The sequence below is a fragment of the Amblyomma americanum genome, chromosome 10 (assembly GCF_052857255.1).
Source record: "Amblyomma americanum isolate KBUSLIRL-KWMA chromosome 10, ASM5285725v1, whole genome shotgun sequence".
In the NCBI taxonomy this organism is placed as follows: domain Eukaryota; kingdom Metazoa; phylum Arthropoda; class Arachnida; order Ixodida; family Ixodidae; genus Amblyomma; species Amblyomma americanum.
The window spans coordinates 60,145,360-60,161,509 of NC_135506.1; the positions used below are offsets into that span (position 1 = coordinate 60,145,360).

The 16,150-nt window shown below is 49.9% G+C and overlaps 1 protein-coding gene across 1 annotated transcript in view; it reads left to right on the forward strand.

The window, feature by feature from the left end:
- Positions 1 to 15,515: 15,515 nt before the first annotated feature.
- LOC144108010 (chorion peroxidase-like) overlaps positions 15,516 to 16,150 on the forward strand; it is a 135,440-nt gene continuing 134,805 nt past the window's right edge. The window contains exon 1 of the mRNA XM_077641272.1: positions 15,516 to 15,638. Coding sequence (XP_077497398.1) covers positions 15,586 to 15,638 — 53 coding nt within the window. The 5' untranslated portion in view covers positions 15,516 to 15,585. The remainder of the gene's footprint in view (positions 15,639 to 16,150) is intronic.

A 16,150-nucleotide genomic window follows, 5' to 3' on the forward strand; every position in this document is an offset into this window, starting at 1 on the left:
TTTGGCCCTTATATCATTAAAATCGACAATCATCATATATGGGAGGTGTATATAGAGAACATCATATATACCGGGGGACTTTTTAAGCATGTACAGCTTATTTTAAAAGTATAGGTCGATGAGGTCTGTGCAAGTGGATTGTACATTAAGGCAGACATTATGGAAGTGATACAGGTAAGGATTCGACGATTCATTAACTAAAATTAACTATTCAAAGTTTTATTTTTTTCCGAGGGCCAGAACATAATAAGGATTTGACGGCCGGCAACGTCGAATGTAAGTTCATTTTTTTCAATTTCCTTTATCGGCAATGTAGTTGTAAATATCGAACGTCAAATTATGGACCTGAAAGCCCGCTGAGTTCGCTTCCCCGCTTTTGTACATTTATAAAATGGTGCCGCTCGAATTTCTGATGCAGCAGATACAGACGCCGTTTCGTATTTTACGACGTAAAAGCAGCTATAACGCGATTTCGCTGCCGATAGGGCACGCAGAGGCAGCCTTCTATAATAATGCAACGCACGAAAGACAACTCAACGAGATTTGAAATACGTAATTTGACGACCGATGTTTCGAACCACATTGCCGATAAATAAAATTAGAAAACTTCACTCACCTTCGACGTTGCCGGCCAAGAGCTTCGCAGTATAATCTGGCTCCTAAAATCAAAAATAACAATTTGATTTGGCATTTTAGATTATAAATCGTGAAATCATTTAGCGCTATAACGTACAGTCTTTGTCAAAAATATACAGCCCAAGAGATTTGCTTCCAAGCCGTGTATCGGGGCTCTTAACCACATTTGACAGTCGTGAGCGTGGGAGGGTTGTAGACTTGAGTTCCTCCCGCTTTCGTGAAATTAGGCTACCTGCATATGCAAGAGGAGCCGCGTTGCAGGGCTCAGAAGCGGACCCCTTGGGCTGTATGCTTTTGACAAAGAATGCGCATATTGTCACGCGCTAGAAGACGACAAAGTGGGCAGTGGCGCGGCACGGATGCGCTCGCGCTAGGCCCACCGCCATTAAATCATTCCATCGCTGTCATTTAGTCCTCTCTTCACCGGCTTGCCTTCACGTAACAATATTGTCCATTTTGCTGTGCAATCCACCTGCATAAACCACATCGACGTTCATTTCAGTTTTTTGCATAAAAATATGCAAACATTAAAAATATCTAACCCCCATATATGAGATTATCCTATATGAGAGGTGCTGATTGTATATTGACAGATGCTGGTGTTTTCGTGAAGAATGCATAAAACTATAGTTTGCTGTATGTGTCTGAGTGCGGAGGTATTATATACGAGAGCTGAGTAGGGCAGATTGGCAAATGCTGGTATATATGGTGTGAGAAGTTTTTGTCTGTAGCATGGCCCGGCTACATCAATTCCATAAAAGCAACGCTGCTTTTTGCGGGGAGGGGGAGGGGGAGTTAGAACTTGTAACGCAAAAACGTCCACTATGAAGTCTCCAATTCTACAATTCTACAATGAGTGAATTCTTCAGTTTCTCATGAAAGTAGTTTAAAACGTCGCTATTTAACTTGCGGGTGATAATGTAGAGGTCCAGTGTTGTTACCTTTAAGATTTACACAGCATTATTTCGATTAGTTACTAATGGCTTCTGCAGAAAACCCAAGCGGATAAACGAGGGGACAAGTAGGCCACGTTAGCCCTCTGCTTAGCTCCGAGTAAAAATATTTCTCGGCAGCAACCCCCGCTCCTGCTAGCCTCGTGCATTAAACGGCACAAGAGTGTAGGACTGTACAAGGTGGCCCGTGTACAAATGCGACGTGCTAAACAGACTCACATACGTGACTCGTACTCAAGGGAGTCTAACTGCAGCATCATTGATTGAAGCCACTAATATTATTAGTAATAAGTAATAACAGCTTATTAATATTCTAATCACAAAAAGGTACGCTCGCTACCTCGGGAAGCTCCAGAATGTGCTGCTGCAGTTTATGAACTGAACAACTCAATCTTTATGAAAGTCTGGCGCCGACCACTCCAGACAAGAACCACCATATCTAAGTCGTTTGGCGCGCTCTCCTCATATCAGCGTCAATTGGAAGTAGGAGTGCATTTGGGGAGGAGAGAAAAGTTGGCGCTGGCAACCGTGTACACAGCAACGCTATGCGATGCAATGTAAATCATAATGTCGATGCTTCTAATTTACGACCGGAAGTAATAGGGGTTCATACAACGAGAGAGACATCGCGGTACAAATACTCAGCCTCCATACTCAGCAAAGACGCTGGCAGAAAGATAATTACTTTCAGATATTTTGCCCTCGTATGACCGCCATACGTACTAGCGAATGCGAAGTGTCAAAAACCAAGCAACCTGACGCATTTTGCTGTGTTTGTTCCTTTCGTTTCTTTATATCTTCTACTAGGTGGATGTCTGCACGTGGCGCTAAACCGCAGAAGCAAAGGCGTCACGGGCCACTTATCAAAGAGAAGAATGCCGAGCACGTGCCTCGGGCGCATGACGCGTGCAGCTGAGCTCTTCGTGTTAAGCGGCTCTTCCGGTGTCAAGTGCGCAGAACGTGATATGCGCACTTACTCGCAGCTTCAAGCATCCCCCAAGCCTTCGCAATGCGTATCGCTTAGCCTGGCTTTTCATGCCCAGCTTGCTGTAGGCTTCCAGTATGCCCCGTAGCCTCGATTCGGGACCTACTGACGTCCTTTTGAAGGTTAGGTATACTCGAGGACGACTTCATTAGCCATTCCTCGTAATGACACACCATGTCCCCAAGCTTAGTTGAATATACTGTATACTCGTCGGTTTATCCGTTTATACAAAGGCTCTCATTGCTCTATTGCGGATGCCTAGCACATAATGGATATAAAGATAAACTTCAATAAGTTGTATTTCTCTACACCAGTGTAGTGGGTGCAATACAGTTTATCATGAACCTGGGTTACCCGCCATGACACCACCCGATTCGCCAAAAGAGCTGGGGTAACGACAATAAGAGTGAAGGGGACACTTAACCTCCGCCCTAAGGATATGACGCGGTAGCTTTAATGAGTTAACGCCCACATATGTGAAACTGGTCATTGTGAACTTTGCATTTATAGGTTTCTGAGAGCCCTCATACCACACATTGCGCAATGGTGCAGCGGTTAAGGGATGCGCCACTGCCCTGCGGTGGCAGATGATGCCACCGGTGGGTCGACCTTGTGCGACACAAGTTGCCATTCCCGAGCAACCTCTCGCGATCAATCATTAATTTAACAGCCACCAGCCATGGTGGTCAGTTCGCTCACAATCCGGGGGCTCGTTGTGGTGGCGCCACAAGGTCAGGTGACCAAGGTAGCCCACCTAGGTTGCTTCTCCGGTGGGTGGCCACCTGGGCCACCATACGCCACCCAATCTATCGCTCAAAACGCCGGAATCGCCGACGGCTGATTTTCCGGTTAACGGGGCCTTTAACGCTATCGTGTTAAAATGTTGCCTCTGTGCGCTTCATCTCTATTTTTGCGGGGGGGGGGCTTAAGGTGGGCCTGTCGGTTTCAAAGGCTCGCTTCACCAGCTGTAGATGCCATAAAATGCCCTCCTATTGGTATTTGTGAAGTAGTCTTTCCCTGTAAACAAGATTTGCTTGTATACATCACGTTCTCACCTTCTCCCCGCTCTTTCCAAAAAAACAAAAAGATGGTCACGCCGGCTGTTTACAAGTCCCTTACCCTTGCATGGGCGAACGTCAAGCTCAATGCCTTAACCCTACTTTTATCAGCCCTGGGGGGCAGTATCTCCGGTTACCCGCAGACACGTGTAAACGCTTTGGACTCAAACCGGGGAGAAGGTTTTGCCACGAGCGTTTAGTAACATGGTTTTAAATCACTCGAGCCGCAGCAGAACAGACACAGGTGATGAAACGTACAGCGTGCTTCGGTGGCGCCCGTGTACATCGTTGTCATAGTGCCAGCTCCACACATTTTCGCGTACACGCGTCTCGGCCGTCAGCTTAAAACAAAGAAGTGGACGTGCCTTCTACAGTCCCTGAAAAAGAGTTACGGGCAGTACACCACAAGCTAAAATCTGACCAACAGGAGGGTCCCTAGGAGGGCTTGAATACTGTGTTGCTGCGCCAACAACCGCATCGGTTAACCGAACGATCCCCATCTTGAAACTATCGAAGAGGATGTGCAGTTGCAAACAACTTCGAATGCTACATCACTCACTCACTGTGATCGAAGAGGACAAATTTTCTAGGCGGTCATCCTGATGGACTATTTCGTTCTGCGCATGCGCCATATTCGGTTTCCTTCCCTTCCTGCTTTGCCATGTGCTGCACGGTACCGGAGAGATGGCCCCTCACACGTCCAGGAAAAAGCACCCAGCATAAAAACCGCAGCCCGTGGAATTCCGCTGTGAGGCCTGCACTACTAACTCAGAAACTCTCACGAAGGCCGCGTGTACGCTTGAATGCTCAGGGCCTACCCCTCCCGGTCTACCCCTCCGAACTCCGGGTCTACCCCTCGTTCAAGGAAGATGGGGGCTGGGGCAAGTGCCAAGTTTCATTTTTCAGTGTTAATTTTGTGTGCGCTCTCGTGTCGTATCTGGTGTGATGGCGACGGTGAGGAGCTTACCCTAACTGTGAAGCAAATCGACGACGCATACCAAGCGGCATCTGCGGGGACGTCTCGAACTAGCGAGTACCTGAGTGAGTTGCTCTAGCGCACTTTGCGCGTACTTCATCCCATTGTTCAGCACCAGTGACAAACGCGTTCCAAGCGAAATATCCTCCTAGCCCCCGCTTTCCGTTTTGTTCATTATAACTTGTTTCAAAACAAGCGTGACCTGTATATTACACAACGCGAACGGCATGACTGAAACAATCAAGCGAGGAATTACTCATTTGCATGCACAGAGAAAAGCTTCCTCACAAGCTTCGCAGCTCAGGACCCATTCCGCCTGGTCCAGGCTCGAACTCAGAACCACTGAATTTCCGAGGCAGTTCTCCACCGAATAAGCTAACAAGGATGGTGGCTAGCAAATGATAGGGCGATGCCGAATTAGTCACCCACTCGAAGCGTGAACTATGTCAGTTTGCATTCCTTCATAGCCATATGACTGCTCTAGGGTGGATGCTTATAAGTACAATTATTCCTGTGGTTAAAACCTACTTTACATTGGGACAGTCCCATAAACACATTGGATTATGATCGGAACCAGAAAGAAAGCGCACACGACAGAATCTTCAGCTGGTATCTTCGAAGTGTCATTCAGGTTGCCGTTATTTAATAACAGCATCAGCAATAGCCCGAATATACCTCCACTTCAGATCTAAAGCTCCTCTCAAATTTCTTCCATTGGCCCTGTTCTGTGCCAGCTGCAGCCACATTATCCCTGCAAACTTTCTAATCTAATCCGTCCACCCGACTCTGCGGCCTCCTGCTACACTCTCCGCTTTCTTTTGGATCCCCCTTAGTTGCCCCCCAGGAACCGCCGATCATCTTTCGTTCGTATTACATGCCCTGCGCATGCCTATTTAATCACCTTGTCATTATTGAGTCGCATTTTTCCTTAACCCACTCTGCTCGCTACGTGCCATAACGTCGCACCCTCCAGGAGATACGTCCTTCTGGAAAAGATATATAGTTAAACAGCAGCATCGTTTGTCGTAGGCGCAATTTGAGCGTTTTCCAGCAAGGAAAAGGTGGAACTGTGGTTCGGGGTACTCTACAGAATGTGCCACTTATAGCCAAGCAATCCAAGTGTGTGGGAACACATCATTAAAAAACAGGATGCAGAGGAGGGGTGTAGGCTGGTGGAGGGGTAGATGCAAAAGAGATGACAGAAACTCGCCTCAGCCTATTCAGTGTATAAAAATTTATGAAACAAAATATGAAATGCAAATTTCATTGTATCATAGTGCATCACTTGCTTGCTTAGAACTGAGCTGCGGTAGTAAAATCGCAGCCCGTATCTACTGTTGATTTTACCAACATGGACCTCCAAGCTGCCTCAAAAGTGTGACAGTAGCCGGAAAACAAGGGAGAGTTGGTACTGTTGCAAAAGGGTTGCAAGGCCCAAGGGTAGCGTTGGCCTGGCGGCCTGGGGCAAAGCTGGAAACATCCGAAGGTCCCGGCAAAGGATGAGTCGACTGGCAACAGAACAACTTGTTTATTCTGGCATCGCAAAAGAGCAGCCGGTCAGGGCGACCACGTTACTCGAAGGAAGAAATCGAAGTCTCTCTGGCGTCCGGCGCAGCTGTCTTTTTATGCCCTCGGAGTCAAGGGCAAGAAGGAAGGGCTTGGGATGAGTCGCACAAGACGGCGACGCACGGACATGTACAGACGTGACGGGCGCGTCCGCCGGGCCGGCGCCGGTCAGACCTCCTCGCCTCCCAGTTGGGGAGCTCCTCTCCCCGGCTGCCGCGCTTTGACAAGCGTGGGCACCAACATGCACACACTCACACACGCACACACGACGACACGTGGCATTGAAACCTGCCTGGACGCGTTTGGCGGGAGGCGTTGCGGCAGCGATGAACGGGCCCAAAATGACCGCCACTTTGAACGAAGCCCCGGCGTCCGTTGCATCCGCGCCGGCTATACCGCGCGTTGTAGGCGAAACGTAACAGACCGCCCCGCCGGGAGAAGGAGATCCCGATGGTCAGGGGACTGCATCCGCTGTCCGGAGGGATGTCGCTCGATGATGCTCGTAATCGAAACCGGTCGTCCCTCGACGTTGCTTGAGCGTAGCGCACAGAGAAGGCCTCGTTCTCAAGTTCAGGATCACACAGGACACTGCAAAGTGACTTCGGGAGAGTTGCCATTTTTGTGCTCGTTCCCAGCAAGCGTTAGAACTACGCCGAAACGCAACCGCTCAGTCAGCAAGCACGAGACCACCCTCACTAAGCTCTGCCAGGCTCTTTCCCCTTTTATACTACTGCCTAGTTCCTTACAGTAGTCAAGCAGCACTCAGAACGCGTCCACAAATTGGAAAATTGCACTAGAAAGCACATAATCACTTAGAAACACTAAACAAAAGCAATATGTTAAAAATCCTGCCTCAGGAAGAAAACATCAGTAACAAACAACTTTGAGGCGGATTCCTACGTTAGGGGCTTCGACTTAAGCCATCGGCGTTACCGTTGAGACTCCCCTTTTTGTAACGCACCTCAAAGGAATATTGTTGCAAAGCGAGGCTCCAGCGCAGGAGGCGGCCATTTTTGGGAGAGGTGGTCTGCAGCCATTGGAGAGGGCAGTGATCCGTCTCAATGATAAACCTCGAGCCGGCTAGGTAGCATGACAATTTCTGAACGGCCCACACGAGACACGCACACTCTTTCTCGGTGGCGCTGTACGCCTGCTCACGACAGGTCAGCTTACGACTAGCATACAGGACGGGGTGTTCCACTTCTCCATTTTCCCGTTGGCACAGTACAACGCCCATGCCTCGCTCACTAGCATCGCACTGAACAACGAACCCTTTTGTGTAGTCTGGCGATCGTAGCACAGGCTGGCTTGTTAGGGCGCTCTTTAGGGCGCTAAAAGCTCTTTCCTTTGTCTCGCCCCAGACGACTGTTTGGGGCTCTGTTTTTCTTAGAGCATCAGTCAGGGGAGCCGCGATATCGGAGTACCTGGGGATGCACCTCTGATAGTAGCCGGCGACACCTAAGAACGACCGAATATCGGTCTTCGTACGCGGTTGCGCGAAGTCTCGCACAGCGGCCACCTTTATTTCAGAGGGCCGGCGACGACCCTGTCCAATCACGTGACCGAGGTAGACAACCTCGGCCTGTGCTAATTGGCACTTGGGAGCCTTGACTGTCAAGCCCGCTTCGCGCAGCCGGGTTAGCACTGCCCGCAAGTGTGCCATATGCTCAGACCAGGATGCGGAGAATATCGCTACGTCGTCTAAATACGGTAAAGCGAATTCTTCCTGTCCCCGCAACACTTTGTCCATGAGGCTTGAAAAGCAGTATGGCGCGTTCTTCAAACCAAAACTCAAAACTTTAGGACGGAATGTTCCCATTGGTGAAATGAACGCCGCATACCTACTAGCCTCTTCTGTAAGTGGAACCTGCCAATAACCCCTGACAAGATCTAGGGTGGAAATAAACTGAGCGCTACTAACTTTCTCAAGGCGCTCCTCGATGTTAGGGATCGGATAAATTTGATCCTTAGTGATGGAATTAAGCCTGCGGTAGTCGACGCAAGGACGAGGTTCCTTGCCCGGTACCTCAACTAAAATCAAAGGGGAGGTATAATCACTCTCACCCGCCTCAATAACACCGAGCTGTAGCATTTTCTTTACCTCAGCCTCCATAATATCGCGCTGGCGGGGTGACACCCGATACGCCTTGGATCGTACTGGCTCTGGGGAGGTAAGTTCTATATCATGAGTAAGGACAGAAGTCCTACCAGGCCTCTCAGAGAACTGACCTTGAAACTCTTGTAAGAGTTGGTGTAGTTCGGTTTTCTGCTCAGGCGACAGCGGTGCTTTAATGATTAAGTCACTAATGACCTGATCAGTGTCTTCCCTGTTCGTCACTGAGCCTAGTCCCGGAAGCTCGACCGGAAGCTCTTCTAACTTTCCCGTGTCGGGCATTTCCTCTCCAGTACCTGGTGCCTTCAACGCTACAGGCTCAATTTTATTCAGTTCGGACGTGCTCTGAATATCAGCTTGCTGCGCCTCCGACCCTTTCTCATTGTTCGACAACGTCGGCCCCGCAACTACCGCCTTTGCAGCGAGCTCCCGAACTCTCGATCTGGTTAAGGCCTGAACGCTAGCCTCACCAAACAAAAGCCCCTTCTCGCGCAGGAGGTGATCGGACCTGTTCGAAAATAGGTACGGGTACTGGGGGGGCAGCATAGAAGACACTACGGCCTCCGTCTCAAGTGCTCCGAAAGGTCCTTCAATAAGCACTTTTGCTACGGGCAGACACACGCTATGAGCTTCCACGGCTTGCTTGATCCATGCGCACTCGCCCGTGAACATATCGGGTTCTACGTAAGAGGGGTGAACTACATCCATTGTAGCTGCGGAATCACGAAGCACTCGGCACTCTTTCCCGTTCACGAGGAAGTCTCGCATGTAAGGCTCGAGAAGCTTCATGTTCTCGTCAGTGCTACATAATGACAAACACACGACTTCTCTTTTTGTTTCTGGACACTGCGCCGAAAAGTGACCCGGCTTCTGGCACGTATAACACACGCGCGCTTGCCTCCTCTCGAACCGCTTTCTGCGTTCGGCTTCGGCTGCCGCCGTCTCCTTACGTTCGGTCGGACTGCTTTCACTCGCATCCGCACTACGTGTGTCCCCTCTTGCTCTCATGGGTGTGAACTTCGGCCTCTCAGACTTGGAGCCAAATTCACCCTTTTGACCGTCCTTTGCTCCACGAGCCCGACGCGTCACAAACTCCTCGGCTAGCTCGGCGGCTTTAGCCACTGTACTAACGTCTGGCCTATCCAAGACCCAGTACCGCACGTTCTCAGGTAACCGACTATAAAACTGTTCTAGCCCGAAACACTGCAGAATTTTCTCGTGGTCACCAAACGCTTTCTCTTCTTTCAGCCACTCCTGCATGTTTGACATAAGCCTGTAGGCAAACTCTGTATATGACTCACTTCTGCCTTTTTCATTTTCCCGAAACTTCCGACGGAACGCCTCCGCTGACAGCCTGTACTTTTTTAGCAGACTCGATTTCACTTGGTCGAAATCCTCTGCCTCCTCTCTCTTCAAGCGAGCGACTACGTCGGCCGCCTCGCCGGGTAACAAAGTGAGCAAGCGCTGTGGCCACGTTTCCCGAGAGAACCCCTGCTTCTCGCACGTTCGCTCAAAGTTAACCAGGAACAAACCAATGTCCTCTCCAAGCTTAAACGGCCGCATCAGGTCATTCATTTTGAACGATACTCGTTCTCCTGCACCGTGTGCCTGACTTCCATTACGAGCGCGTTCCATCTCTACCTCGAGACGCTTCATTTCCAAAGCGCGCTCTTCTTTCTCTTTTTGCTCTTTACGTTCGCGCTCGTCTTTCTCTTTTTGCTCTTTACGTTCGCGCTCCTCTTTTTGCTCTTTACGTTCGCGCTCGTCTTTCTCTTTTTGCTCTTTACGTTCGCGCTCCTCTTTTTGCTTTGAGTCTCAAGGCATTCCGACAGCTCGTCATCCTCAGCCTCCAACTCAAGAATAGCCCTTAGCAGTTCTCGTTTTCTGAGTTTGTCTGAGACATCCAGACCCAACTCTCTTGCAAGCTCCAGCAATTTCGGTTTGCGCAACGACTTCAAATCCATGGCTGCTCCGAATGCTGCTTTCTCTACTGCCTACTATTGTCTTGCCACAAACTAACCCGGCAGCAACGACAACCACAATTACCAGCTCTGTTTCTGACACTAACAAAAGCCTGGCAAAACTCAGAAGAAGAAAGTCCCGCACTCACCAAACCTCGCAGCCAAGAATTCAGCGCAGTCGTTCCGCTGCAGGCAACCAGTCATCACACAGGGCTCGTCGCACTGCTCCCGGATGGTCGTTGAGCTGCTCAGCATACAGTTGACCGCATATCTTCGCTGCTGGCCTCCGTTGTCGCGATCTCACCGCTGGCAACCAGTTGTTGCAAAAGGGTTGCAAGCCCCAAGGGTAGCGTTGGCCTGGCGGCCTGGGGCACAGCTGGAAACATCCGAAGGTCCCGGCAAAGGATGAGTCGACTGGCAACAGAACAACTTGTTTATTCTGGCATCGCAAAAGAGCAGCCGGTCAGGGCGACCACGTTACTCGAAGGAAGAAATCGAAGTCTCTCTTTGGGGTCCGGCGCAGCTGTCTTTTTATACCTTCGGAGTCGAGGGCAAGAAGGAACGGCTTGGGATGAGTCGCACAAGACGGCGACGCACGGACATGTACAGACGTGACGGGCGCGTCCGCCGGGCCGGCGCCGGTCAGACCTCCTCGCCTCCCAGTTGGGGAGCTCCTCTCCCCGGCTGCCGCGCTTTGACAAGCGTGGGCACCAACATGCACACACACACACACACGCACACACGACGACACGTGGCATTGAAACCTGCCTGGACGCGTTTGGCGGGAGGCGTTGCGGCAGCGATGAACGGGCCCAAAATGACCGCCACTTTGAACGAAGCCCCGGCGTCCGTTGCATCCGCGCCGGCTATACCGCGCGTTGTAGGCGAAACGTAACAGTACTTTCAGATGCGACTATTGGCCAAGGTAGTTTGGCGCAAGTGTTAGAGATGGCAAAGAACGGGAGGGGGCAGCTTGTAAGAACGCTCGATGCGCACACAATGTATTGAAAATAAACAAGGGCTATATATTACGTATGCAACTCAACTCTTGTCGGCGCACATTAATTGTCAAGGGTTCGCACAGTCCCGAACACAGCCGCTCACCGCGCTCGCGCACCACTCTCTGCCAGTGCCCATCCCGCCGTTGTAGCTGCTGGCTACATGCGCCGCGCACTCACTTGAGAACATCTCAAAAAACAAAAACGGCGTCCAGACGGCACTATGAAGAGAGGAAGGAGGGAGGGGAGACGATGGTGTCGGGTCGAGGCTCCGAGCCAGCCGTCACGTGCTCGCGGAGGTGGCGCCGACGGAAAATTATGTTTCACGATCGCTTACGCAAGCGAGAAATTGAAATGAAAAATCAGCACCATGCGCAATGATACTCGTCGTCTTTGTGACTTCTGCCATTAACAACAGATGTAAGTAGACTCAGTAGCAATAATTTAATGGGAGACTGCATCTTCGGAGTCCTGTGAATGGTATTTATTGGCAGTTCGTGAATTGACTTCTCAGTACAGGATAATACTGCGGCAAAACCGGAAGGCTCAGCATTGGCATCTGTGGCATATACTGGCAGACTATTCTGAGGCTGGCTTAGCTCATCTGAAGCTTCTCGACACGTTTTCTGGGGTGGACATACGACGACTGGAAGAATAGCGAGAAACCTCTAATATCCACTGTGGAAAGAAAAAAAACAGGAGGATACAATATAGTAATTATGGCCTCGAATGACGGACGCAAAAATCGTGCGTGAGTGTTAAACCCTGCGCGCAAGCATCATGCAGTCAGGATGCAGGGCAGTGGCTGACAAGCCCGCAGGGGTGAAAATAGTTGAGGCCACTGCTCTAAAATAGCATTGCCCATAAGTGGGCGAGTATCAAGCCTGTTTGTCATCGGCTTTTGCCTCCAGGAAGCATGGCATATACACAAATCACACGCTCCATCACCTTGTCATGGCCACACTCACCACAGGCAAGACAGGAGACCGTACAAATAATGAAATCAACACCGAACCACAGAAGACACTGCAAGCTTCATAATGCTTCACGTCGCAGTAGGTCAGGCCAAAGACTGATGTGTTGGTCAGGGTCCAGCGAATGTTCTCATGAACTAGATAATTCGTCTTATTTATTAAGGCGGCAGCTATAGGTAACACGCAAGAGTTGCCAGGCCAACCCGCAGAGTTCACTATATAGATTTTGTAATGGATACATAAAAGTCATCGTTGTGGGCAACTCAGGATTGCTGCCAGCCAGCAGCCCAGCTTTGCACCCTGAATAGCTCGCGATTTCTACGTTTCCTTCTAAAACAAAAATGCTACGTGAGGTATTAGTCAGCAAAGCCTTTGACTCGTCTTCATCGTATTCGCACGGTGCTGTGTAACTGCAAGTCAAATCAATATGGAGATAAGCATCGCCGTTGCCGCTTCCAGGGATTCGTGTTGCTGAAACGAGCCAATAAACTGCACTAATAATCAACACATCGCACATATATCAATTTAATTAAACCTGTGACTACACCGTCACTTCCAAACATGCCCGCTTCTCAGTGCCAGCGCAAGACAACCTCCTTTTATGCTAAGGAAAGTAATCCTTTATGGAAATGGTTTGTAGGCTATTGTTTCTTAAGTACGACTTGGCATATCCTCGTCGAAATTACAGATTTAAAAGAACTGCATCACGGTTCTCTCCCTCCAAGGACGAAATGATAATTGCGATAGTTTTACCCTGGAAGGCGGAACACGAGCCTCATCCTCCAAATACCACTAAAAACAAAATCATTAGAGCGCACGTATTCTTCAGCCATGTTAATTCGAGGTACTGACTATTTGTAAGACGCTAAGCCAAGCGCTCACAGTGACTGAAGAGCGGCAAACCTGATGGGCGCTTCAACCTACCCATCAGACAACCCTCAATGCAACTTTCGACTACGGGTGTGCGAATAGTTCATTTGCAGCGACAGGTGTTCCTTGGATTTTGCGTCATAGTAGTAGCGCGTAACCGGAGGGTGCCTGCCCCGGGAGCCTCCCGCAATGAGGTTGCTATGGAAGGTGGTGGAGGTGGTGCAACAGGTTTATTATAATAGCCTCTATGTCGGGTGTATAAAGGGTGCTGGGCCAAGGTGACGAGGGCGTGTGGCCGGTTCAGGTCCTGGGAGGCGAGCCACATGGGTCACGGTGGGTAGGGGGGATAGGCAGGGGACTGAAGGCTGAGTGGCACTGTGTAAGGCAGTGTTCTATATCTGCAATGTGGGTGGACAGTTTGGGCTCTGAGGTGTGAAAGTGTACCGGTACAAATAAAGTTTGGCTGCTGTATGAAGCAGATGAAATTGTATTCGGCGATGAATGCGAGCTTCACGGATCGATAACGTCGGGTGTGGCGGTGGTAAATAATCGAAGTCCAATTTTTGCTGCGTGTAGCATTTGTGGACAGTAAGTTTGTAAGCCCTCACTGCGCGCACCGTTAGTGGGCTTGTTCATGGGATGCGCGGCGCCCGGTGAATAGCATCGCAGGAAAGCTGGTGAGCCAGCTCATTGCCGGGAATTCCCATGTGACCAGGGATCCACCGAAGGGTCACCTGTCGTGGATGGAGTGTGTAGCGAGAGCGAAGGAATGCATAACCCGAAGGCGGTTGCCGTTGAAGGAGGAGGGTAGGGCGAGACATAACGAATACCTAACTAGAGGGTGGCTATAGTGGAAGTAGGAGAGTACGGTGAGAGAGAGGAATGCATACCGAGTGGTGGCTTCCAAGCTCCGTACGCAATGGCTGCAGCGAAACGCGCCGCCAGAGCTACCGCCGAGTGCCTGGAACGCTGGCCTGGAGATGAGTGCTGCTCGAAAAGCGATTGTTTAGGTAACTGAAAAGAGTGCTCAAAAACGTATATGTATACGCATTTTGCTGTCTTTTTCTTCGCCTGAATATACAACGAGCCCGGATATACTGAACCCGTATATTTCGAATTATTTGCTATATCTAGCTCACAGCTCGTCCTCGCGAAATTCTTGTGTAAAAGTCTAGGAAAACCGAGTAGTATATCTAACTCCAATTTCACTGGTCATTCGATACAACGAAAGGCACGCGGATTCCCTGAACTTGACAATTCTCCTAATGGCGATCTTCGATCACTTTTCGCGCGCGGAGAAGACTCGGTTACGCGGACTTGGGCCCCTGCTGAATGCGCTGGCGCTCTCAAACAGCGTGATCAAGACGATCGAAGAGTGTGTTTGGCGATGGTCTTCGTTCTCTCGTACTCTTTTTCCACGCCACGTTGCCCCCTCTTTGGCGTGTTTTGCTGCCGAAGGCGTTGCGGAAAGCAACTTTACCTATAATTTTAATAATGGTTTATTCGATAGTTTTAGTATTTCATGCACACGCTCGACGGCGTATAAGTAGAGCATCCGCCTTGCGAGCAAGAAAAGGGGTTAGAATCCCGGTGCCGCGCAGTTCTCCACCGGATTTAAGAAACAAAAAAAACTCCTCGTGTCGGTAGAAATGCACAACCGGACCTGGATGCATGACCTCGGTAACCAGAATCAACAACACACTCCCTCAGCGGAATAGGATTTGGCCACCGTGGTGTAGAACTTGGCCACGACTTCCTATATGTCTAAACCAATTAATCCTCGGCCCTCACTCTCCAACGGCTGCAGAGCAACTGTGACACAGTGGAGAGTGCCAAGAATCTCTGGCTCCGGACAGGCCGCCATTGGAATCTGAACCTGGCAACGTTTAACGCTAGAACCTTATCTAGTGAGTCCAGTCTGGGAGAGCTCTTCAAGGAACTAGCGGCTATTAAATGGTATGTCATAGAGCTTAGTGAGGTATAATTTTGTGTAATGCTTCGATATGTACTTTGATTAATCCTCGTTTCTACGTTTGCATCTTATTGTACTTTTTAATGCCCTGACTGTTACGATGGATCCCTGATGGGATTGACAGTATCAAATAAATAAATAATCACTTTCAGCTGTTGTTCAAAATGTACAACACACGCGGTCTGCTTCTAAGACTTGTAGTGGGGCGTTTTAACACCGCATCCAGATGCGGGACAGTATAATTATGTAAATCGAGCCCGACCCACTGCATGGACCATAGGATCAAACAGCGTGACCTATACATTTTTTGGCAAAGGTCGTATATGATGGCAAGGAGCGTAGGATTTAAGTTTTCAGTTTGTGTGGTGCCACCTCTGTTTTACCCAAGTGTTCACATAGCTCAAGTTCCGTCAGTGAATTAAGCTCTTCGCGGTCCTTTGCAGCGATGCCGTCGGATGCTCCTCGCTACGCGCCAGCGCTACGCCACCAGCGGAACCGGCCAGCGCACCCGGACTCCGTCCTCATGGACAGGGCGCAGATTTTGGACGAACAGGCGCTGACGCTGCTCATGAAATGGTCAGTGCACCACGCTGCCACTTATTTCCTCTCCTTCGCCCGCTTTATTCTTTGTTCATTATTTGAGAGCTGGCCTCCTTCATGAGGCCTGCATTTCTGTTCACACGCGTTCTTGCTGCCAGTGTCTTGATAAGAGTGCGTGCAGTGGGTGCCGGCTACGGTGCCGGCAAAGATGGCGGCATCGGTAACTTAGTTGCATGCCGTGCCACAGGAGGGCGCTAGTCTACCTTTTAGTTGCTAGAATTAACACTCGAGCACGCTAGGTGCTTGATGGCGTGGAGAAAAGAAGTCGAAACGGAAAAGCTCTGGTGAAAGGTTGACGGAGTAGGTGGCGTAGGCGTCGCGTGCCTTAGCGTGACGGTACGTGACGGTTGTTATTATTTAATCGCGCGTTCGTCTCCGATTCTTCGCGACCTGGTCTAAATCGCCTCAGGCTCCTCAAAAGCTTATCAATGGAACTTATGTTTTTCTATCTTCGGCTCCCTTCCGATGCTTGCTCGGGCGTATGTTGG